Source organism: Lynx canadensis, chromosome E3 (assembly GCF_007474595.2).
Source record: "Lynx canadensis isolate LIC74 chromosome E3, mLynCan4.pri.v2, whole genome shotgun sequence".
Classification (NCBI taxonomy): domain Eukaryota; kingdom Metazoa; phylum Chordata; class Mammalia; order Carnivora; family Felidae; genus Lynx; species Lynx canadensis.
This window is the reverse complement of record NC_044318.1, coordinates 9,452,335-9,475,779: the sequence shown is the minus strand read 5'-3', so window position 1 is coordinate 9,475,779 and position 23,445 is coordinate 9,452,335. Positions and strand designations below refer to the sequence as shown.

The 23,445-nt window shown below is 54.5% G+C and overlaps 1 protein-coding gene across 12 annotated transcripts in view; it reads right to left on the bottom strand.

The window, feature by feature from the left end:
• The window catches only part of CLEC16A (C-type lectin domain containing 16A), a 203,511-nt gene that overhangs the window by 32,259 nt on the left and 147,807 nt on the right, over nucleotides 1-23,445 (bottom strand). For 7 of the 12 annotated variants that reach the window (XM_030301387.2, XM_030301388.2, XM_030301389.2 and 4 more), the window contains 3 exons: nucleotides 21,785-21,936; nucleotides 18,882-19,086; nucleotides 17,026-17,190 (listed from right to left, as the gene is read on the bottom strand). In XM_030301387.2, the coding sequence (XP_030157247.1) occupies nucleotides 17,026-17,190; nucleotides 18,882-19,086; nucleotides 21,785-21,936 (522 nt within the window). The remainder of the gene's footprint in view (nucleotides 1-17,025; nucleotides 17,191-18,881; nucleotides 19,087-21,784; nucleotides 21,937-23,445) is intronic. The other 5 variants (XR_003965687.2, XR_003965689.2, XR_003965688.2 and 2 more) reach the window with 1 other exon arrangement.

Below are 23,445 nucleotides of genomic sequence, written 5' to 3'. Positions count from 1 at the left end.
GTGGCCTCCTGTCTGGGATGGATTCCTGCCCAGCTCTGCTTCTCCACTTCCTCCCAGGTCAACAACCCTCCCTCGGAGATGCTTTCCTGGACTCTCTGTCCCAGTCGGATCCCTTTGTGGCATAGTATCCTAGCTCTCAGCTGATGCCTTCAGGGCCCTGGCCATGGTTGGCATCTACAGGATCCTTGGGGCCTGGGAGCTCCAAAGGGGACTTGTCTGTTCAGCATACCCCTGGGTCCACAGTGAACAATGTCTAGCACGTAAAGGGGGTACTGAAGATTTGGTGGTTCCATCCATCCATCAATCTCTCTCTCTTCCTCTCCGTACACCCACCCACCATCCCATGCATCCTTCCATGCATCCATCCACCCACCTGCCCATCCATCCATCTACCCACCCACCCGTCCAGGACTTCCCAAGCACCATCTGTATGGTACCCCATCCCAGTGAAGCTCCAGGAGCTGGGCAATTAGCAGAAAACAAAACACAGTGTCGGCTCTCTTGGAGCTTACAGTTCAATAATGGGCTGGGGAAGGACGGGGTGCGGGGTAGGCAGACAATGAAGAAAGGGAAGACACTGGGAGGAAATGAGTGTTCTGACGAGAACTGAGCGGGACAGGGGTACCTGGAGTGCCGGGAGTAGGGCAGGGCTGTGATGTGCACAGGCTGCTCAGGAAGAGCCCGGAGACAGAGAAGTCTGGGGAACAATCCTAAGGCAGTGAGGACAGAGCCACGCAGGTACCTGGGACGACAGTGCTCAGTGCAGGGGATGGAAAGCAGGGCATGCCCGGCCACATCAAGGCTCAGCCAGAGGCTCCTGTGGCCACCCTGGAGTTCGTCAGGGGGACAGTGGAGAGGGGTGAGGTCTAGAGGGTCTAGATTGTGTGGGACCCCGGGGGCCACTGTAAGGAGTTGGTCTTTCGAGTGAAATGGGAGCCAGTGATGGATTTAGGCAGAAGACACACATGATGTGACTTATACCTGAAAAGGATCCTTCTAGCTATGGTGCTGGGAACATACTGAAGAGGCAGAGATTGTGAAGGCCAAGGTCAGGAGTCAGCAAACAACATCCTGCAGGCCAAATCCCAAATCCGGCAATGGGCCTGTTTTTCTAAGTGAAGTTTCACTGGAAGTGGCCACACCTGCTCATTTACATATTATACAAGGTGCTTTGGCTGCAAAGGCAGTCAGGCTGTGACAAAGACCGCGTGGCCGGCAAAGCCTAAAATATGACTGCCCGGCCCTTTAAGAAAAGTGAGCCAACCCCAACCTAGGAGATGGGTACAGGGGTGGGAGGGACTGGATTCTGACCACATTTCCGAGGTGAGGTGCACTAACAGGCCGGGTGAGCTTTGGCCCTGGAGTGCATGAGTGCTCTGTGTGAGAACTTGTTTCCAGCGGCTGCTTCTTTCCAGCTAAGTATAGGTCATCAGATCCCATGGGCAGCCCAGCCTGGGGCCGATCCCTGGGAATGACGGTCTTCCCGCTCCCGGGGCTGTGGGAGCCCTGGTCAGTTCGGAGGGCAGCTGTAAACACCCGCACCCTCCTTCCCCGACTTGGAGCCCATGAGTGGCCCCCGTGGCCTTTTTGATGAAGTCCAAGATGGTCAACCCTGCGCAGGAGGTCATTCCCAGGTGGCCTCATCTCCTGCCCCACACATCTCAGGCTGCTTGCGGGACCCACACACGTACCACGGTTTTCACAGCCCAGAGCCTGCCATCTGCCCAGGATGCCCCGTGTTTAACCTGGCCCATCTGTCAAGACCTCCTTCCAGAACCTTCCTTGCCCTCCAATTCTGGTTGGGCCGGTGCCCCTGTGGGGCTCCCACACCATTGCAGTGAGGCTCAGACTGTGTAGCGAGAGCACGATAGGTGTCCTGGAAGTGTGATGAACACCGGAGTCTCCTGAAACCGGGCCCAGGGCACCAGATGTATCTGCTCCCAAACTCTGAAGGCCCGGGCAGCCCTCACTCGCTGCTCTGATGGGAGAGAGGCGGTCTGAACGCAAGCCCTGCTCTCCAGGCCGTCAATCCACCTCTGTGCTACAGGTGACGGAGCTGGTAACAGGTGCACCAGATCTACGCAGAAGGGACCTCGGTCACGGTGGGCCCCATGCCGCACAAGCCAGCGGTAAGAGTGCGGTGAGGATGGGCGGATTAAAGAAACGACCACCAGGCCACGGCATTTCACCCCAGGGGTCGCCCCGACTCTCCTGTAAAGCCACCTGAGAGAAATTCAGTGAGATGCCTTCATCTCTCATAGCGTTCTCAAGACCGGAGGGCTTTTAGAACAAGTCAGGGAGCCTCACAAAACACCAGTGACCCTCTCCTCACTTTAACTGGGCTGCACCTGGCATGGACACGGGGGCTTTTCAAATGCTCTCAAGGCGATTCTAGAAACGCGTAGCCAGGGCGGGACTCCATGCTGCTAAAAGGCTGTGCTGCTGCCCCTGGGAAACCACGAGGGCGGGTCCCGTGGGCCTCTCCAGCTGAGTGAGGGTGTCCTAGGCGGCTGACTTCCTGACCTCCCAGCTGGACAGGCCCACCTGCCCGCAGAGCAAGGAGCTGCCCCAAAGGCCAGGCCGAGCTGAGCAGGCCCCGCTGCCTCTGGCCACAGCAGAACGAGGCCACTCTCCAACCTGAGGCTGGAGGGACGCCCCCGACGCCGCCCGGTGCGCTGGGCCTCTCCGCTCCTTGGGGAAGGCACTGCTGTGCCTTGTGTGTGATGCAGTCCTGACCAAGGCTCAGGGGGGCGCTTCCTCTAAGCTGGATGGAGCGGGGTCCGGAGCCAAGCTGAGGGGTTTGCTGAAAAAGTGCTGAGCGCCAGGGACAGGACGCACTTGCAAAGTATGGTTTTGGGCTTCCAGCTGTTTGCGAATTAGAGGTCGGGAACTTAGAATTCTCACCCAATGGGCCTGTTGGCCACGGAATCCTGATCCTTCCGGCAGGCCTCTAGGCCACATGAGCGATAACACAGGACAGGGAGGAAGAGTAACAACAAGGACGCGGAGAAGAGGGAGCCCGGCAAGGGCACGGGCTGGGGTCAGGCGGAGGTAGGCGGGCGCTGGGGACGCTGACCTGCTGTGCAAGTCCAGGTAACCCCCCCAGACTGAGGAAACTTTGGCTGCAAAGTGAGCGTAAGCCTGCCGCTCCCTAGGCTCACAAGGCGAGATAACGAACCCACGGAGCAGGCCTGGTACAGAGTTCGAAGCACAAAAGGTGGCCCATCGATGGCAGCAGCAATGGGGAGCCTGGCCCCTGTCACAGTGATGGGAGCCGGGGAGCGCCCTCACTCCGTGCTCAGCTCCCCTGCACACGCTGTCCCCTTGCCTGGAACACCTCGTCCCCGCCCATCCAGTTTGCTCCAAGGAATCCTCCCGCCCTCAGCCCCCACCACGTACCCAGGGAAGCCTCCCTGATCCCCGCAGGTTCCCTAGCAGTGGCTAATCACTTACTGGTACAAACGGATGAATAAGGCCTGTTCTTTCTACCAGACTGCGAGCTCCGTGTGGCGGGGCCAGGGGTGTCTGGTAGGCTCCTGGCTGTTACCTCAAACCCAAGCCCAGCACCTGCCACACAGCAGACGCTCGGTGCACGCAGGCTGAACAACAGAATACATGAAAAGGTGAACTTCAAGGCCTTCCACAGAAGCCCATCTTTGGGGGGCCATGATGGCAACGAGCTGCAGAACTCCCCGAACTCACATCACTGGAGAGCTTAACTACACGCGGGGCCAGCCCTAGAACCTTCCGGAAGGTTGCCAAACTCTTCCCTGACTAGCAGACCTTAAATCTCCGTTGCAGGGGCCCCTGTGTTCAGCTGGTGCACAAGCGTTTCCCACTGTAGGTCGGCGCCTTATTATTGTTACTTTGAAGCGTTCTGGCGGAGAGCCAGCCCAGGCTGCGAAAAGCAGTAGGATAAGCTGTTAATGTCTCACACCTACTGGGCAGATGTCAACTGGCCCGGGGAAGCCTAGACAACCACTTAATGCTGCCAGCCAAGCGGAGGCATCTCGGGCCTGATTTATCAGCGCGCCTCGACAGGCGTGCTCAGAAAACCCTTCTCGGCCCAGGAGCGAAGACCGCTCAGGGACCACGTGTGAAGGGCTGAAGTTGAGAACGTGGCCTCCCGGCTTTCAAACGTGGCTGTGCCAAGGCAAGCCTAAGGATTTCTTCAGGTCCCCGGGCCCCGAGGAGGATCCCAGGATAGGGGACTGAGTAGGCCGCGGGGTGAGGTGGCCAAGGAGTGGGTTTCGGCAGTACCCCGGACCACTGTGTGACCTGGGGCAAGTGACTTAACTTCTCTGGGCCTCAGATCCCTCACACGTTAAGCAGGGATAGTAACAGGGCCTTCCTCCTCCCCAGGCGGTTGTGATCCCCATCGTGGAGACACCTGGCCAGATGCTGGTGACGCGGTGAGCCACAGGAAACACTCTTCCGTGGTGCCCAAGCCACGCAGACCTTTCCACCTGACGATGGCAAAGCACACTGCGGCTTCTCGGAGGTACGACCCGGACGGTCACCTTGCCTCTCGGGACTCGGCTTCCCCCTTCCCCTGTCCTCAGGGCGTTACTGGCAGTGCCGGTGGGAAAGGCCTTCCCGACCCTACGGTGCTAGCTACACACCCCGCGGGGACAGCGCCATCCTCACGAGCAGATGGCACTGGGCCTCTAGGTGGCTTGCCTGTGAGCGAACGCCCCCTCCCAGTGACCTGTGGAACAGGGACGCCCCATTTGTATGTCTGCCTCCCCCCCCATAGGCTGCCGGCTGCACGAGGACGGGAATGGAGCTGCAAGGGGTGCTCGGTGCGCACTGGCTGGGAGATGCGCGGTGGCTCGGGTGGCCCTGGCTTCGGCGGCTCTAGCAGGGTGGGCACCCGGAAGCCCCCTCGACTGGCAGAGCCCCAGAGCACCAGGCAGAACAGCTGTGAGTGACCTGTAGGGGCTGGGCCAGCTGCCCTGCAAGGGGCGAGAGCCCCGGCCAGGAGGCCCAAAGTGCTGGCCTGCACCGCGCCCACCCCACCCCCCGAGGGCACAACGCGGCCAGGCTGCTCTAGCCCTCAGGGCCCCGGCCTCTCCTCTTCGATGTCAGTGACGGTTACTTGCTGGGGCATCGTGAGGCACCTCACAGGTGCCGTGGGCCAAGCTCCCGCCCTTGGGAGGCAGGTTCTATCAGGAGCCCCATTTTATAGAAGAAACTGAGGCTCAGGGAGCCTTCCAGAACTTCCTGACAGCAATGGGTCGGTGCCAAAAAAGCTGGGTAGGCTAACTCCAGGGCATGTGCCCCAAACCTCCTCACGGCAAGAACGCCCTGGGAGGGCTGGAGCATGGTTTAAACAGCACGGTGGCATCTACCCTTCTGGCATATAGCAGATGTCCAAACGGTGGTAGCTTTTAAGCTGCTTGAAGCTGTGGGTGTCCCAGCAGGCACGAGGGGCCCCTCTGCCGACGCAGTGGGGACAGAAGTCGCTACGGGGGGCCTTCGGCATCTGCTCTCTGCTAGGGTGGCGTGGAGAGGTCAGAGAGGGCGTAGCGAGCAGGCCATGCCTCCACTAGGCCCCGGGCACTGTTTCAGGAGAACAGAACGCTGCTCTGAGCTGTGGGACATTTTCCTTGGGCACCGGGCTGGAAATCTGTTGCTTTCTTTTCTTTTAAGCATTTTTCCAGAACGTCCAAGATTTTATAAATGTCAACTATTTCAGAACATTCTCCAGGATACGAAGGGTAAGGGTGGGAGGAGTGTTTGGGGAGGCTCTTTCCATCAACACCCACTCTTCCTGCCACTGGACTGACCCAACGATTTAGGAGGACCTGTTCCATCCAAGAGGCTGGAGTGCATGTGGTACCCAGTACCTCAGGTTCAACTGTCAGCCCGTGAAGTCAGCATACTCAGAAAGCCACAACAAAGGGCAGCTTTATCTCAGAAGCAACAAAGAACCTTCAAGTCAACTTAGCAAGAAAGGAAAGAACACCCAACGAGAGATAACCTTTTTCTCAGGAAGCAGGTAGAAACATTACAAAGAACAGGAGTCTGAAACCAGGCTCAGTCTCTCTGGGACCCTGGAGAAGGGGCTTCTGCGTTGCAGTCTTGCTCGCCCCGGCCGCAGAAGTGGGATTAGTGACATGATGGTTTTTACACATTTCTCTCTTTATCTTACGTAAAGCAACTAGTCTAGTACCTAGCAAGCACACGGCAGACATTCAATAAATGGGACTCTCATCCTGGGGCCTTAAAAAAGTCTGTGAAGCTACACGTATACCGCACGTGGCATGCACCTGAATTTTTACCAAACTTGCAAATATTTTCAGAGGAGTCACTGCAAATCATAGCCCAAACTTAGTATTTCACACAGCTGAAGCGCCTACTGCCCGAATCATGTGAATTCAAGGACCTGAGTTCATGGCAGGAAGCGATGGAGACAAACTAAAATAATTCATCGGCCCTGCTTCGATGGGCTTTGGGGTATCTTTTGGAGGTCGCTCCGGGGCTTAAGGAACGGGCTGTTTAAGTGTGAAGAGATGTCACAAGACAGCTGTTCCTGCCACACTGGGATAATATTGACTTTTGGCCCTCTGGGAATTTGAGATGTTGAACAAATAATACTCTGTATGTGTTTCTGGAGAAAAGCACATTCATACAAAATGCCATGGCTGGCCAGCCACAAATAAAGGAAGCTGTATTGAGTCATGGGATGCTGGCTACAGAGAGGAAAGAATCGAACAAAGTCCTAACCTCAGTGGAGAAGCCAGGAGGTCAGAGGAGAACCTACTGGGGGTCCCATCATACCATCATGTCCTGTCTGGGATGACAAGCCAAGAGGTGGGTCAGCGAGCCCTTGGAGGCCTCCCGCTCGCTCCTGGGAACCGTTCCAATCATCACAGCTCCTGAAGGCCTCCTGGATAGAACACTACCCACAAGCAATGAGGATTTTGTTCGGGCAGAAGTTGGGATCACCAAAATGCCCTCGCGGGCTAAATGAGAGGAGAGGGTTCAGACATAAAGTGAGAGTCCTTGATATTTTGCCTTAAGCTAGCCCTGGGCCTCCCCCTCCCTCCACCCACATACTTCATTGGTCACCCAAGTCCAGTTAGGGCCACAGCCCTAGATATTTCTGGACTCACTTCACGGTTACTTACTCCAGGGAAACCCTTGTGCAAGGGCGTGCAGAGGCGCTCATTTGTCAAGGGCAAAAAACTGGCCACAACCTAAACATCCATCAATGGGGGACTGGCTAAATAAACTGGTGTGCCCACATGATGGATTGCTCTGCAGGAATAAAAACGAAAGCGGGCACTCTCACGAACTAACAGGGAAGAAAAATCTAAGACACAGTGTTGAGTGAAAACGGCGTTCGTTGATGTCAAGAAATAAAAGGGCAACGCAGTAGGCCAGCACAAGCATAGCACGGAAACACGCAGAAAGGGATATGGAAGGACGTGCACCAAGCCGAGGGAGGGAGAAGCTCTGCAGAAAGACTTGCTCATCCTTCTCAAGGGCAGAGCACCACCTACGGCATAGTTAGGCTGGGGGGGGGGGGTGTGTGCCATCGGAAGGGCTGAGAGCATCTCGGGTCTCTCTCCTGCCCACCCCCTTCTCCTCTGCCTTTCCTGACTCCAGTAAAGCAAAAGCCAAGCCCCCTGCCTCCTCGCTCCTTGGCCTTGGCACCTTCAAGGGCTTCCTACTGCTTCCAGGGTAAAATTTCAACTCCTCAGCAGGCAGAAGTCCTCAGGCGCTCTGACCCCACTGGGCTTTCTAGCCTGTCTCCCTGTCGCTGCCCCTCATTCGCGAGTGCTCTCTCTCTCTCTCTCTCTCTCTCAAAATAAATAAACTTAAAAAAATTTTTTTTTAATTAAAAAAAAGGGGCACCTGGGTGGCTCAGTCAGTTGAGCGTCCAGCTTTGGCTGAGGTCATGATCTCGCGGCTCGTGAGTTCAAGCCCTGCGTCGGGCTCTCTGGTGACAGCTCAGAGCCTGGAGCCTGCTTCAGATTGTGTGTCTCCCTCTTTCCCTGCCTCTCCCTCACTCATGTTCTGTCTCTCTCTCTCTCTCTCTCTCTCCAAAGTAAATAAACACCAAACAATTTTTTTCAAAAAAAATGCCAGCTCTTCCTTCATCTGTCGCCGTTTCCCTTCTCTCCCTGGTGCTCCCCTACCTGGGCCCTAGGGGCTGCCATGCTCTGAAGAGGCCACGAAGGAACGGGCAGAGAGGAAAGGGACGTGTGGAGGACCCAGTGACTCCCTCCTCTCTGTGAACACTCAGCACTACTCTGGTGTCCCATGCCAGCCTTCTGCTCTGGTTCCTCTCACCCTTAGGAGGGTCCCCGTGAAGTGACAACTCTCGTTTTAGCCGTCTGCACACTCAGTGATGCCGCTTGGTTGGCACCTCATGCTCTTGGGTCCCAAGGCAGGCACCATGACTGGGTCTTGGGAAGTGGTAAAGCGGTTCCCAAACCCAGTTCCAGGGGGGACCCTAGGGTTCCCTAGGCTAGTCAGAGACATTTTGGGGCAAACATCAGACCAATTGGTCTTTAGCTGGGAGTTGGTCTTTTTCCAATTCCCAGCTAAAATTAAGGGCCGGGGTCTTCCCTGTTTCTGAGTTTTACCCCACAAACGAGCCTTTGATCCTCGTCATTTGCTGTCACATGTCTGTTAACGAGAACTTGCAGTTGGTAAAACAAATGACTCAGCAGCAAAAAAACAAACATCCAGAGAGGAAAGAGGCTCATCAAGTTTCTTCACATAATTTTATGGATTTTTCCTTCGGACGCAGACACCTGCATCCACAGAATACAGTCATGTTTTCTACTGGTTTCCATGCTCCTGGGTTCCCAAAGCACAGCTGGTTCCCAGGTGTTCTGCCCCTGAATAATCTTCAGGACTGAAGGCATGGGCTCACGGAGTGGGCCACGCACTCTCCTTCCCGTGCTCAGGTTTCCTGGTCCGCAGAGTGACCCACGGTGCCAGCCTCCCAGGCCCGGTGTGTGGGTCAGCGAGAACTAAGTGATGGCAGTCAGGACCATGGGGGAGCGGGCATGCGCTGGGCTGGGGCGCTGGGGACGGATCTCCACTCTTCTCTGGCCCTGGCTCTGCCTCCAGGAGCTGTGGGGCCCTGGCACATCACAGCACCGGAATCCTCCTGGCCCTTCTGCAGGAGGCAAATTCTGCCCCCGCGTTTTATCAGCACCTGATGACAAGCCTTTCTAAATGAGCAAATCCGTACAACTGTGCTGTGTCTTTGGGACGTGCAGCACAGGGAGCTGCTGGGTGATTAACTTCGTGCAAACTGATTGAATGCGTAGAGAGGGAACCTATTATTTGGGGTCCCAAGGGTCAACCGTGACTAATAACAATGACAATAAAAAATACCGAGAGCCTAACCTTCACTGCACACCGCACACGCGTGAGGCATCGTTCTGGGCACTTAGGTGAATTAACTCCTTTCATGCTCACGACAGCCCGATGAGGTGGGTCACATTTTCATCCCGGCTTCTTTTCCCCTTTTTAATTGCGGTAACACACACATACCATAAAGTTGACCCTCTTAACTATTTTTTAGTGCATAGTTCAGTAGTGTTAAGTACACTCATTTTTCTTACACGAATAAACAGGTGCTGGCCCAAGACCACGTAACGGGTAGAAGGTGGAGGGAGGACTTGAACCCAGACTGTCTGCTCCAGGGATGGGCTAAGCCACCTCCCTCTGCTGACTCCTACCCGGGCAAACACTGCTGCTGAGACCAGAAACCCATGCCGGACAAACGGAAAGAACGACGGGCAGGGACACCGGGTGTGCTTCACGGACACCTCAGGGTAGAGAAGTTTAGTGCGTCTTGTCTCTTCTCGGTCCTCTTCCACTTTTTCCAGCTGCCCTACAATAAACGCTCGGCTCGTCCTAGGAAGTCTGACAGGACGAGGAACCGGCAGGAGCCACGTCCTCCAGGGCAGGCACAGGCGTGGGCCGACGCGCATACACAGGCACTCGGCTGTGCCACCGGCTCTGACACACGCCCGCCCATTCCCTGCTGCCAGCGAGGCTGCCCCTCGGGGGCCCACCGGGACCTACGGAAGCCCAAGGGCTGAGTGAAGCCGGGGCTTGGGCTCCTCCCACAGCATTCCGCCGCCCAGGCTCTCCGCTCTCTTCTCCACGAGCAAACGGAGCGGCGTTCCCTTGGGTGCACGAGGCTCCTGGGCACACGGTCGCTTTGATAGTCGGAGGTGGCCAATGACCCCGAAAAGTGAAGCAACACTCAATTCTTTGGAACTCTTTCCTCCTCCTGCCTCCACCCCCAGAGAGGCTCATCTGGGGCCCGAGGCTGGGTCCGCCCGCTGCGCGGCGTTTCGCAAGAGGGCTCCTCAGACACCGAGTGCTAGTGTGTGCACTGGGAAAGCGTCCAGATCTGGGGGCACGTTCCAGGTGAGGGAGCCTCGTGGGCCCTGACTCAGGAACGTGACTCCTTCGGGGCTGTGTGCTCCCAGCTGCACAACGAGCTCACACTCCCTCTTCGCGCCCTCCCCGGGGGCTCCAACAAGAGGCGTGGAAAGCAGACCCTAGGACTCAGCTCAGGGATGAGTTTTGAGTGGGACCTGATCCCCACACTTCCGACCCAACCACGCAAGGGCTGCTCTCTTAGAGACCTCTGCCAGAGGGCTCTGAAGAGAGCTCAGATCCTGATTTTACACAGGCAACATTTTTAAGTTTCAATTCTGCTTTTTGCTCTTGATAGACTGGGAACAAATAAATCTATGCCATGATGGGGTCTTTACGTGGCCCCAAGCTCTACCCAGTTTGGAAGTGGTGGTTGCGGGGGGTGGGGGGGGGGGCAGCGTCTTTCCAGACGGCTGCTTTGCAGGTTTATCCCTGATGCGACGCGGGGCTTGGAGTGTGTGAGTGGTGCGCGTAAGATGGGAATGGGGAATGATCTATCTATGCCAGGGCCGCCCGGCAGGCCCCTCCCTCTCTAATGGGGATCTGTCTTGCTGACCTCTGGCAATCAGAGATAAGTGGCGGCCATCACCGATGGGCACCTGGAGACAAGTGGGATTTAGAAGCAGACAGTGCAGGTACGGCTCTCAGCCTGCCCTGTGTGAGCTCCGCAGCCTTGGTCCAAGACTTGGTTTCCCGTATGTAGAACAGGGCGAGCCACACCAGCTCCCAGCATTATCCAGAGCACGGAATTAACGCATACAGAATTAACACGGAATTAACTGTGCCTGGCAGAGTTAATTCTTCCGGTCAAACTCTATGCCATGCTCCCAGAAAGAGATGATGTTTTCTGTTCAAAACACCCAGACCAGGGCGCCTGGGTGGCTCAGTTGGTTAAGTGTCCAACTCTTGACATCGGCTCAGGTCATGATATCCCGTTTGTGGGCTTGAGCCCCCCGTCGAGCTCTACAACTGGCAGCGTGGAGCCTGCTTGGGATTCTGTCTCCCTCTCCTTCTGCCCCTCCCCCACTCACGCTAACTTAACACACACACACACACACACACACACACACACACACACACACACACACGGTGTGAAGGTCAGAATGAAGTTTCTGTAAGTCACTGACCCAGTGGCTAGAGTCTCTGGCCAGGGATCCGAAGGCTCGGGAGGGGTTAACAGGGGGTTGAGAAGATTGGAGGAAGGTGCCGGGAGGCTCTCCTTCCTGTGTGACTCCAGAAAGGGCGTTTCTTTTGCCTTGGGGAGCCGGGAGGAGAGAAGTGGCTCCAGTTTTCTAATCGGAAACAAGAAAAATAACAGGCCTAAAAAATTCGTTTCTGGGAAACACTGTCATGAGATGACATTAGCACCTAGTACGTTATCCCAGGAGAGGAGGCAGGACTGAGGTCTATGAATTAAACATTGATTTTTTTTTTTTTTTTTTTTTTTGGCTGTCAGTTGGAGGCTTCGTGGTCAGCGCGGCTGGCTCTGAGCACACTGCGATCTCTGCGTTCTCACTCAGTTACTCAGCTGCCAGAGGCTGGCTCTGGAACTAAGCTGCCTTTCCACGGAACTATTAAATGTTCTGGGTCAATGACCGATAGGGCCGGTTTGTTTGCCTTTCATAAAGATAACACTCGTGGAAAGCGCTGCACTCCCCCTGTGCTCAGGGATTTAAATGTGTGCCCAGAGACAAATGGCGGCCTGGACCCAGCAGGGACAAGAAGTAGGGACCAGAGAGGAAAGTGGGACGTCCCTGGTGGGATGAAGTCTGACTCTGTGGCTGGCATCCTGGGCCACCACCACCAAGTGATTGCAGGTGCCACGGCCGGGAGCAAGACAGCAACGCCCCTGCCACAGTTCACGGTCTGATGGGAAGACAGGACACTGAACAGCTCATCCAGCCCAGCCTCCATCCACCAATCCACGTCCCCGCCCGCATTCGACAGTCACTGGGCACCTGCTCACTAAGCATCGGCGGTGGAGGGCAAGACGAACAGTGCCCCGGAGCCTTCCAAGCGAGCGCGGGGCAAGCGACACAGCCGGGAAGACAAATGGGTGAACTCCAGCGGATGGCAAGGGCTCGGGAGGCCGTGGGAAAGGCATTCTACTCCGACGGACGGCAGACAGGTGTTCAACTAAAAACTTCCACGTGCACGCTCGCAGCAGCACCGAACACACTTGCCAGAAGGTGGAACCCAGCCACGTGGCCGTCAACGGTGCGAGAATGGACGAATGAAAAGCAGTCTGTCCACACGGGGGACGCTCGGACACACGCTACCACGTGGAGGAACCTCCACGCAAATGTGATGCTCAGGGAAAGAGACCAGACACAAAGGGCTACACACCGTACGATGTATACGAACATCCAGAAAAGAGCAGTCCATAGAGCCAGGAAGCAGAGCGGTGGTGGCCAGGGGCTGGGGAAGGGCGAATGGGGAGGGAGGGCCCAGGGGAACGGGCGTTTATTTGCGGGGGGAATCAAGGTATTTTGGAACTAGCACAGGTGGTGGTGGCACAAGACCATGAACGTACTAAGTGCCACTGAATCGCACGCTTTCTTTTATGTTATGTGAATTTCACCTCAATTAAAGAAAACCAGCTGTGCCTGGGGGCGGGGGAGGCCCCTGAGCAGGTATCTGACCAGAGTCCTGAGCGCTGAGAAGGAACCAGCCGTGCCGTGTGTGGAAAGATGCCCTTGTGGTCTAGTTTTGGACACCCTGCCTCTCTTGGCAGATTCTGGCAATCGGCGGTCTCTGAGGGCTGGTGGGACAAGGCCTCGAGGGCACTAACGGTGGAGGGCCGCCCCTCGAAGGCAGACTCTAGATCTGGTCACGCCTGCCCACCGGGACACACTGTTTGCTGATGACCGCCCCCTGCCCCGGCCAGGCGGGCACCCATGCCTCTGCCCTCGCAGAGCTGAGCTGAGCTGAGCTGAACCTGCCGCAGGGGCGAGGGCCAGGAACATAAAACCGGCCAATAAATAGGATTTGTGATTTCTCTCCGAGCCCAGTGGAAAAAAGAGAAATATACCAAAGTGGCTAGTCACCTAAGAGCCCTGATTTATATTCTACTTTACTATCTCTTCCAAGGAAATGGAGGGTGTATTTTCATTAAATATAATCATTTACAGCTGGTAAGGGGGAGACACACACTGTGTGACCATCACCTGGCCGGCAGATAAAATGGGAAGGGGGGCAAGACAGAGTCAGCCCCTCTGGCAGTCACCCGGAACTGTTTTCCCCATTGTGAAGGATCCCCTCTGGGCAGGAGTGGGCATCCCACCCAGGTTTTGCAACCATGTGGCCCACGGCAAGGGACACAGAGCAAGACCATTTCCAAAAGGTGGGGGGTGGGGAGACAGCGTTGCACTCGTGAGCCCAGAGGCGGCCGTGGCGCCACGGCATCAGAGGCCAACCCAAGCCATGCTTCGGAAGCCCCCCTCCGGCCCCACCCCTTGGCTTCTGAAAACTTTCAAGGTGAGGGCGACGAACCCCGGCTGATGCGCAATGGCTCCAAGTCTATCGCGTGGGTGCGTGTGCCCTGCCCGGGGGAAACATCTCGTTCACTTTGGTGACAGAAATTAAGCGGGAGAACGCTTCCGATCTTCCGGGGTCTCGGTTCCCTTGTGTCCCTTGCTTAGTCCAAGTGCCACAGACCGAACCACCCAAGGTCTATATAAACTATAGCTCTTCGGGATCCTCGGTATTTTTTTTAAGGGTATAAAGGGGACCCGAGGCCCAAACTCCGTGAAGTGCTGACTTCAAGGAGCAGCAGGGGCCGGTGTGGCTGGGGGTGGGGGGGTGGGGGGGGTGATGGGATGAAGGAAGCTGGGTGGCTGCGTCTGAGAGGCCAGCTGGGGCCCGTTTCACAACCACCACGCAGGACCAGAGTGAGAGATCTGGGTTTTGTTCCAAGTACAACCGGAAGCTACCGGAGGGTTGCAGGGAGGGGCATGATGTGATGTGACTTATGTTCTAGAAAGATCCCTCTGGCCGAAGGGGAGTGGTGAGGGTGGAAGCCTGAGAAGCTGAGGATACTGCTCCTCGATCTAGGGAGAGGGCAGCTGGCTGGCACAGGGAGGTGTCTTCTGGAAGCAGAGCAGGCCAGCAGGGGTGGGACGGTGAAGAGGAGGACCAAGGATGATTCCAGATGCTGCGCGGCTGTGGGGCAGGCTGAGACAGCCAGTGGTGAGGAGGGGAAGGGTGGGGAAAGCTCCCCTCCCTCTCTCTGAGTCACGCTGAGGCTTGGGGATCTCACTTGCCGGTCAGGCCGCGAGGGCAGGGAAGGCCGCGAGGCCTCTCTACCCAAGGGCCCAAAGCAGTTGCCCCCAGGGCCACATCTGTGAGAGTGTCCCCACTCCCCACACCACACCCGAGTGGCACCTCCAGAGGCTGTCAGGGGACAGATACAGGGAAGGGGCGGAGGGCCAGCTTCAGCAGCTACCTTTGACCCTCCACAGTCCCAACTGGCTCTACCTTAAATACCAGACCCTGGGGCCAGTAGCAGGGCGGTGGGCGCCACCCCCCCCTCCCTGGACAGGCCCAGGCCACAGGAGACAGGCCCATACCCCCAGCATTGGATGACCTCACTTCTCCCTGGGAGCCCAGGCGGGGTAGGAGCACTTGGTAATAAGTCATTGTAAAGCGCTCTGCAAACAAGAGAGATGATTATGCAGATGCTGAAGAATGTGACACTTGGCTCTATTTATTTATTTACACTTGCCTTGTCCAAAAAGGACTGAACGGAAGTAAGGCCCAGGTTTTTCTTTTTAACCTGTTCGTTCCCAAGACAAAACCCGAATGATGCTAAAGAAATTATTTCTTCGTATGATGTTATATGTCAATTAGATCTCAATTTAAAAAGTCACAAGGCGGTGCTTATAGAAATGGTATAATAAATTACAACTCTGTGGAAAGAAAGAAAGAAAAAGAAAGAAAGAAAGAAAGAAAGAAAGAAAGAAAGAAAGAAAGAAAGAAAGAAAGAAAGAAAGAAATGATTTCCTACCAAGGCAATCTACATTTAACCTAGACTCATGGCCATCATTTATGTTTACTTAGCAACCATCTCTACAGAACATGACACAGCCTGAACAAGCTTTGACAAAGAACCCTCCAGACCCTGGAAAAGGCAGCAGCATCGCATCGCATTTCGTAGCTGAAAACAAAAGCAGTGTCACCATCAGTCTTAGAGACTAAGACGGGTCTTAAGGAAGAAAACGGTCCAGGCAGTGGGTGGCAGCGTGAGCCGGTGCACTGTCCCAGAGCACGTGCTGGGACTACCTGTGTCAAGACAAAAAGCCTCCCCTTGGACCCGGCTAAGAATGTGTCCCACAGACAGTCGAGATTTGCACACTTCTACCGAGACCCCCCAAAGATGTCCAATGACACTGGAGGAGCAAAACGATGGAAGTGACCCAAACGTCTGCCAATACAAAACGTTATGAGAGATGTTTCTGGTCCAGCCATGTGCTAAAATACCACGTAAGAGTTCATCATTACTTAGCATGAAGTGATGTGCGTTGACGTGGAACACCAAAGTATCCGTGAAAAAAGGCAAGGGGCAGAATCACATAGATGGTATGACTCCGCGTGTAGAAAGAGACAAGAAAAGCATGTATGGCATACAAACGAACATTTTGGGAAGGACAGGCAAGAAACTGTTCACAGTGATTACTTCTGGGGGCAAAGCTGACTTATTTCTCATTTTATCACGTCCTGTTTATATCTTAAAATACCACATACTTACAATGTACATATTTCTAAAATGAATTAATGCAATCAGAGAACGAATATAGAATAAATCATGGAGCGGAAGGAAAACAAGGGCCCTGACTTGGGACAGGTCCTGATCGCCGCGTTTTAAATCAACAACTGATCTTCCATCAATAGCCGCTTTTGAAAACATTCTGCCATATTTCAGTGCGAGTTTGAAACCCTAACACGCTTGCAGGGGGCCGCCTGGCCAACTTCGGGAAGTTCTGCAATCAAGAGCGAGGCTCTCTTTCGAAGGACTGGGTGCACGTGGACTTATCTTAGACACACTGGAACAGGAAGGGGAGAGGCTGCCGGCCCTTGGGAGGAGCAAGCGGCACTCGAACTTTCTTTTCATGTTTCTCTTTTCTGGGGAGATGAGCTCTGGAGGAAGTGGGAGGGGTGCTCCCAGCCCCCACAGGGAAGGCCCTGGCACAGCCCTCTCTGTGCTCTCCTTTCTTCAGGGGTTGGAACAGGAACCATGCACACGGCCTCACTCGTCATCCCGCCTGGAGAAGGAGAGGACTCCCCCACGGCCTCATTACTAACAATCTGAGCATTTCCAAGAAACTCCCAAGAAAGCTCTTAGTCTTAATTCTGAGAAGTTCTTCCACATCCCCAGAAAATCTCTGGAAAACCAAACCCAGGCGGCAGAACACCACACAGAAAGCCAAGATTTATTTCTAGGGCTTGTGTTGCATCTTGAGCTATCCTTTGACGAATTCTAAGAAACGGGTACTTCCAGCCGCCCGGATTCCGACACGTCAAGGGAAGCTTGCTCACACGGACTCAACAGACAAGGTCCCAGAACCCTGGGGCGGGGGCGCGAGGCGGCGCAGGGTCGGGGCGGCTTACCTGGCACCTTGTCCACGGACGCGAACACGGAGCGCTGCACGGTGGGGTCGCTGCTGCCCCGGCGGCACTGGTCGTAGAAGCGGAAAGGCAGGTGCTGGGAGGAAGAGGAGCCGAGTCTAAACCCCAGGACGTCGGTCGTCGGCTGGATCGGGAGGTCCAGGAGGGCTATGTTCAAACAACACCGTGGTTCATGCTCGTCACATGGGCCGGGGGTGTAGATGCTGGGGCCGTAGCCGGAGCGGCCGCGGCCCCTGCCGGGCACATGGCGTGGACGGCGTCAAGCAGGCAGCCGGCGGCCTCGAGCTGGGGAGACCGGCGCGACACCGGGGTCCCGCCTGAGCTCAGGACACAGCCGGTGCCTCGCGAGGGATTCAGAAATGGACGCTGGCCAGTCTCCACCTTGGACCCTTGGCTTCCACAGGCAAAGAGACCCTTAGCGAGGCTTCGCTGCGGGTACGACTTTAGACCCCAAAGCAAACGGGGCCAATTCTGCCCTGAAAGTTCAGACATGTACACGTGCACGGGGAGGCGCGTGTGAGGGAGAACATATCCGCGCGTGCACCTGTGTATTTATGAGTTTGTGCTTATCTGTCACGGTTGCTACCTTCCCTCCCAGAAACAAATCTCATGATAGAGCAATTTGGAGGGGCTTTTTAACATCAATTGAAGGCATACCCGAGGCGTTCATTCTAACAGCCACTTTACGGCATAATTCTCAATTTTCAGATGAAATATTTAGCCTTCGTGCCAGCGCTGAGAAATTGCTTTACATTAAAAAAAAAAACAACAACAACAACCACCCTCTAAAAATAAATCTTAAGAGGAAGGACGGAATGATTTAAGTCACTTTGCACATTACAAAATGCTTCTGTAATGATTTCATAGGCCAAGTTTCAGCTAAGCAAGAAAACAAGGGACGCATGGGACACAGGCCTGTGCAAATCAACGGGGCACGCACGGTAAGTAACGCAATCCAGAGTGTCCAGAAACCCGGCCCGCCAAGGGTTTATTTTTAGGTAATCCCTTTAGAAAGCACCCCTCCTCCTCCCTCACTGGGCTGGAACTGCTCCCAGCAGCTACACCAGGATGACCACTGGTGCTCGAACTGAAAGGCGTTGGTGTCTGGAGAACGGCTATTTATAATTTGGGGGGTTGATAGAATGCCTGCTCCCCCGGGGGAACGCCGTGCCATCGGCCCTGGTGATTGGAACGCCCTCGGTACAGAGCCTTTATTTCTAAGAAAGCTCGGGCCTTCCTGCCCAGGGTGGCGCAAGGCCTCCTCACACGTTCACCACAGTCCCTGTGAAACGGACAACGACTTCCAAATTTAGTGCTGGGTCATCGTGGCCCCCTCACCAAGCAGGGCTGCCTCTCAGGAGAGCTGGAGGGAGGGGGCAAGGGATGGGCTTTCAGGAGGAAGTTCCGCGCTGGGCTTCTGTCAACCAGCTGCGCGTGTGACTTTGGGCAAGTCACAGAGCCTCAGTTTACTCTTCTGTAAAATGCACAGGACAGACCCTCCTGATCTTAAGGGTTAAGGATCCAGAGTAGCAGAGGAATGTCCAAGCCTTCTGTACACGTAAGCTAGAAGATTCCCGTGTGTGGGAAGTGAACAGCTGTCCCAAACCGACACCTGTCTGTTCAGGGCCTCTTGCTCGGTCGGGGAGGGTTCTCCTCCCCTCCACGTGGGCCTAGAAACTCTCTAGAAATCACACACCTGGGGAAGGGGAGAGTCTGAGCAGATCCTCCGTTCTGTCACCACAACACGAGTAACTCCTCTAAGCCACACGTGTCCTCCCCTAGCGGTCAGCGTGTGAGCCCGAGGGCCCTGGGGACGTCCACCAGGGCCGGCCACTCACCGGCTATTCTCTGCATCTTCATGCGCCTCGCCTGGATGCGGCCCTTGGCCAGGCGCTGCTTGGCGATGATGCAGCGGATGTGGTCTGAGAAGACGAAGGTGGCCTGGAGGATGGGGAAGGGCTTGGAGTGGGGGCTGGACGCAGGCTTGTGGATGGTGATGTTCAGGGCGCGGCTGTCGTCCTCCACGCCGGTCACCTGCATGTCCTGTGGGGGAAGTGGCAAAAGCAAGGGTGTTCGTTACGTTCGGGAGGAGGGTGGCGGCTCAGAAGCCGTGGGATCCGTGTCTCATCAAGAAAGCGGTTCCCTGGCACTGACTTGGTCAGAAGAGCACACGACTCTTGGTCTTGGGGTCATGAGTTCAAGCCCTACAGTGGGTGTAGAGATTACTTAAATAAATAAATGGAGAGGTTTTTCTTTTTAATGTTTATTTTTGAGAGAGAGAGAGACAGACAGAGACAGAGAGAGCACGACTGGGGGAGGAAGGGAGGGAGAGAGAGACACAGACACACGCACACACACACACAGAATCCAAAGCAGGCTCCAGGCTCTGAGCTGTCAGCAGACAGCCCAAAGCGGGGCTCGAACTCACAAGCGGTGAGATCATGACCTGAGCCGAAGTTGGATGCTTAACCGACTGAGCCACCCAGGCGCCCCAATAAATAGAGTTTTTAAAAAAGAAAGAAAGAAAGAATAAAAAAGACAAGAATAGAAAAGGAGTTTCCCCAAATTCCCCCAACTCTGCTTTTGCCTGAAAAGAGCAGCCTCCCAAACCAGACCAGGCTTCGAGAACAGGACATGGTAGGCAACAAAGGTGCTCACGGGGAGCCCGCGCTGGCTGGGACCCTGCCCCGGAGGACGTGGGCTTGCTAGGGAATAAATGGGTGCACTGGCCTCTCCAAGGGACCTCAAATAGCCGGACTGTGGCAGTCCTTCCTCACTTCTGAGAATACTGGAGACAACAACCCAAAATGCCTGTCGCCATTGGCCATGGTCTGAGATAGGCGCACTTATCTACTGACCAACTTCTTCCTGGCTTCTTTTCAGAAGGGGGGGATCCCTGACACCCACACGCACGTCTCTGGAGAATTTCTGGTCCCTAACAGAGAATGCTAATCCAAGAAGGGACAGGGAGGGCCACTCAGCAGGGAGTGAAGGAAACTGCATTTGAAGGGTGTAGAAGAAACCCGCCCATAGCAAGCGTGATAAGGATGAATCCCATCTAAAACCTCAGAAAGGATTTTCTGTATAAAGAATCTGCATCGCACAAGAGTTTGAGGTGATGCAAGATAAAGGCACGAGGCGAGACAGACTTGGAAGTCAGGCGTGCTGGAGGAGGTGGGGAACATGAGCTAAAAAGGCTCACGAAGTACGACGGTAGCTGTTTGTGGGCATTAAATCGGGCACAGGGTCCTTGGAAATAGTACCTGCCTCAAAATGTGGCAGCAGATTAGATGGGGTGTTCCACATTTAAGGTGGAGAACCTGGCACACAGGAGTGGCCTGACAAGTAAGTAGCAGCTACTGGAAGGCGACCAAAAGGAAAGGTTGATGTGGCTTTTGTCGTCTGACGGAGGACACATATTAATCCTTCGAGGGAGAAAAACACTTTCCTGACACTCAATTCTAAAGGAAATTGATCGTAAGTCTAGATACATAAGACGTACTAAGTCACCTAACGGACAACCTCTTACAGGGTAGTCTTTTTTTTTTTTTAAATGGAAGATTCTTCGCCGAGTTTCTCGCATCCCCCTCTGTAAAAGACATTTTTTAAAGGGAGAGATCTTCAAAAAGAGGAGGCTGGGGAAAAGGTTGCAACAGCATCCTCGAACATATGGGCGACTCCCTTAGAGAGTGGGATGCTGACAGTGGGTCACACTGTGCAGAGGGGGGACGCAGGTCAGCCCGGGCGAGACCTTGCCGGCGACCACACACTGCCCAGGAAAGGAACGGCCTGCCTCGGAGCAGGGTACGTCTTGGGCCTGGAAGGTTCTGCCGCATATCCGGGGACGGGGCGGGGGGTGGGGGGTGTGTGTGACAAGGGGTGGGGACTGGAAGGCTGTTTTCAACACTGCTGGTTCTTCCTTTCATTCAGTTATGGAGCTGACATTAGTCACCTGCCAATAAGAAAACCCACAAACCATACGAAAACCCACGTCCCAACTTGCGTTTGGCGACTTAGAGCCCATGCCTCCTAGAAAAGGGGTGAGGACGAGGCCACGCTCCTAAACTGTCAGTGGCAGCAATCGCTTTAGAGAGGAATCTGGCAGCGTCTATGAACGCTGAAAATAGGCACGCCCCAGCTTCTTGGAGTCCGCCCGCCTAGGAAAGCCCTCGCTCAAGTGCACGTGGAAGTAAGGACGGTTCTCTTCGAGGCAACATTGTCTGTAAAGGTAACGATCTGGCGAGAGCCACGGGGCACTGGCTAACTGTGCCTCAGCTCGGTCACACAGCAGTGAAAAGAACATCAGAGAGTCTGCACATAATACGCGGTCAGCTCTAAGACGTGTATCGACTGGGGGGCGGGGGGAGTTTAGAATACGCTCAGCGTGACACTATTAAACACACACACACTCTCAAGTACGTGCACACCATGTTTATAAACAGCACGTGCGGTTATATTTATATGTGCGTTTATTTATGTGCAGCAGCTCTGGAAGGCCCATACTGATAATGCAGGCGAAAGTTTAAGAATTGAGGGTTTGGGTCAAAGCACACTTGACCCTTATCTGTACAGTATTTTCACTTTTTTTTTCAAATAACAATCTGTTCATGTAGTCCTTGTGTCATCAGAAATTAACCATAGAGACAGATGATTCATGTGTGTGTGTGTGTGTGTGTGTGTGTGTGTGCGCGCGCGCGCACAGCCAGCCAAGAAGAGCTCCCAGGCTTCCTGGCCATCATACCTGCAGCAGGCCTGCGAACTTGACCACTCCCCAGCCAAGCCTGGACACATCAGGTTCCACTAAGCTCATCTGGTAAATATCGACAGCCAGGAATCGCTGGACCATCCCGCCATCCTTGGTGATCACGGTGCACGCGATCAGGTCACTGTTGTCTGCGAACAGGGAGAGGGAGAAGAAAATGAGGGGCAGTCCAGCGGCCCAGTCTGACGGAGACGGGCGCTCAGACTGACTCGCTGGGCGGCAGCGTTTGGCGGGCAGGGTCCAGATCTGGAGGCACACACACACCTGAGACTGAGGCCCTCCCCTGAGTCTCGCGGGGCGACCTGGGATGATGCCCACCCCTCTCAAAGTGATGGCTGAGTAAGGTACGTAAGGCATTATTAGTACAATGTTTAGCATGCAGCAGGCGCTCAAACTGTAGCTAAGAAAACTCAACTGAGAATCCTGGTAACGGTTCAGTGCTTCCTTGCAGACAGATGATGGGTGGCAAGCTGTGACGGTGTTTGCCTGAATTAAGGGAAGGCGCAGGAAAACAGGAGTGCCCTGCTTGGTTCTAGAACCGTCATACTTCCAATCTGGTGTCTGGCAACTGAGAGCTGACCTTTGTACTAGATGCTGTGTGATTCTGGGCAAGGCACTTGGCCCCTCTGAACCACACTTTTCCATCTGTATGATGGGAATAATCTCCCTTATTCTGAGATGCTTGGTGCTTCATGTATATATATATATATATATATATATATATATATATATATATATATATATTTTTTTTTTTTTTTTTTTTTTTTTTTTTTTTTGAGAGAGAGAGAGAGAGCACAAGCAGCAGAGGGGCAGAGAGACAGAGAGACAGAGAGCGAGCAAGACAGGATCTTAAGCAGGCTCCATGCTCAGCACAGACCCCAACAGGGGGCTAGACTCCACGACCCTGGAATCATGACTAGGGCTGAAATCAAGAGTCGGACACTCAACAGACGGAGCCACCCAGGCTCCCCAAGATGTTCTGTGCTTTAAAGGAGAACCGCATTTAACACAGAATCCTTACCGTGTGCTGGGCCCCTTCTCTTACTTGGAAATCATCCTCCAATTCGAGGTCTAACTTAGTGCCTGTCCTTGATGGCTTTGACATCTCCAGAGTAAGACAGGACCGTTAAATCTAACATGTGCTTTGAATTGCCTCCAATGGAATCCTTTGCCAAATTTTTTTTTTTTTTAAATAGCCAAAACAGGAAACAACCTAAATGTCCCCAAACAGGGGAAAAATTTGAGTATGATTTTTTTTCCCATCACATGCAAAATTATCTACCCATTTAAAAATTATGCTTAACCAAACTGTGAACAATAGTTGCCTATGGAAAGGGAAGTGAGAATGGTCGGCGGGGGGTGGGGGGCGGGGGGAGTGCCTATGTGGGGTGGGGGCATCGATGGCAGAACTTAAATTTTTGTACTATGTAGCACTGTATTCCTTGAAATTATTTTAAATAGCTATTTTTTGAGACAGAACATGGGAGGAGGGGAAGGGCAGAAAGAGAGGGGGAGAGAGAGAATCCTGAGCAGTCTTCTCGCTCAGTGCAGAGCCTGACTCGGGGCTTAAACCCACGAATCGTGAGATCACGACCTGAGCCGAAACCAAGAGTCGGACGCTCAACCGACTGAGTCACCCA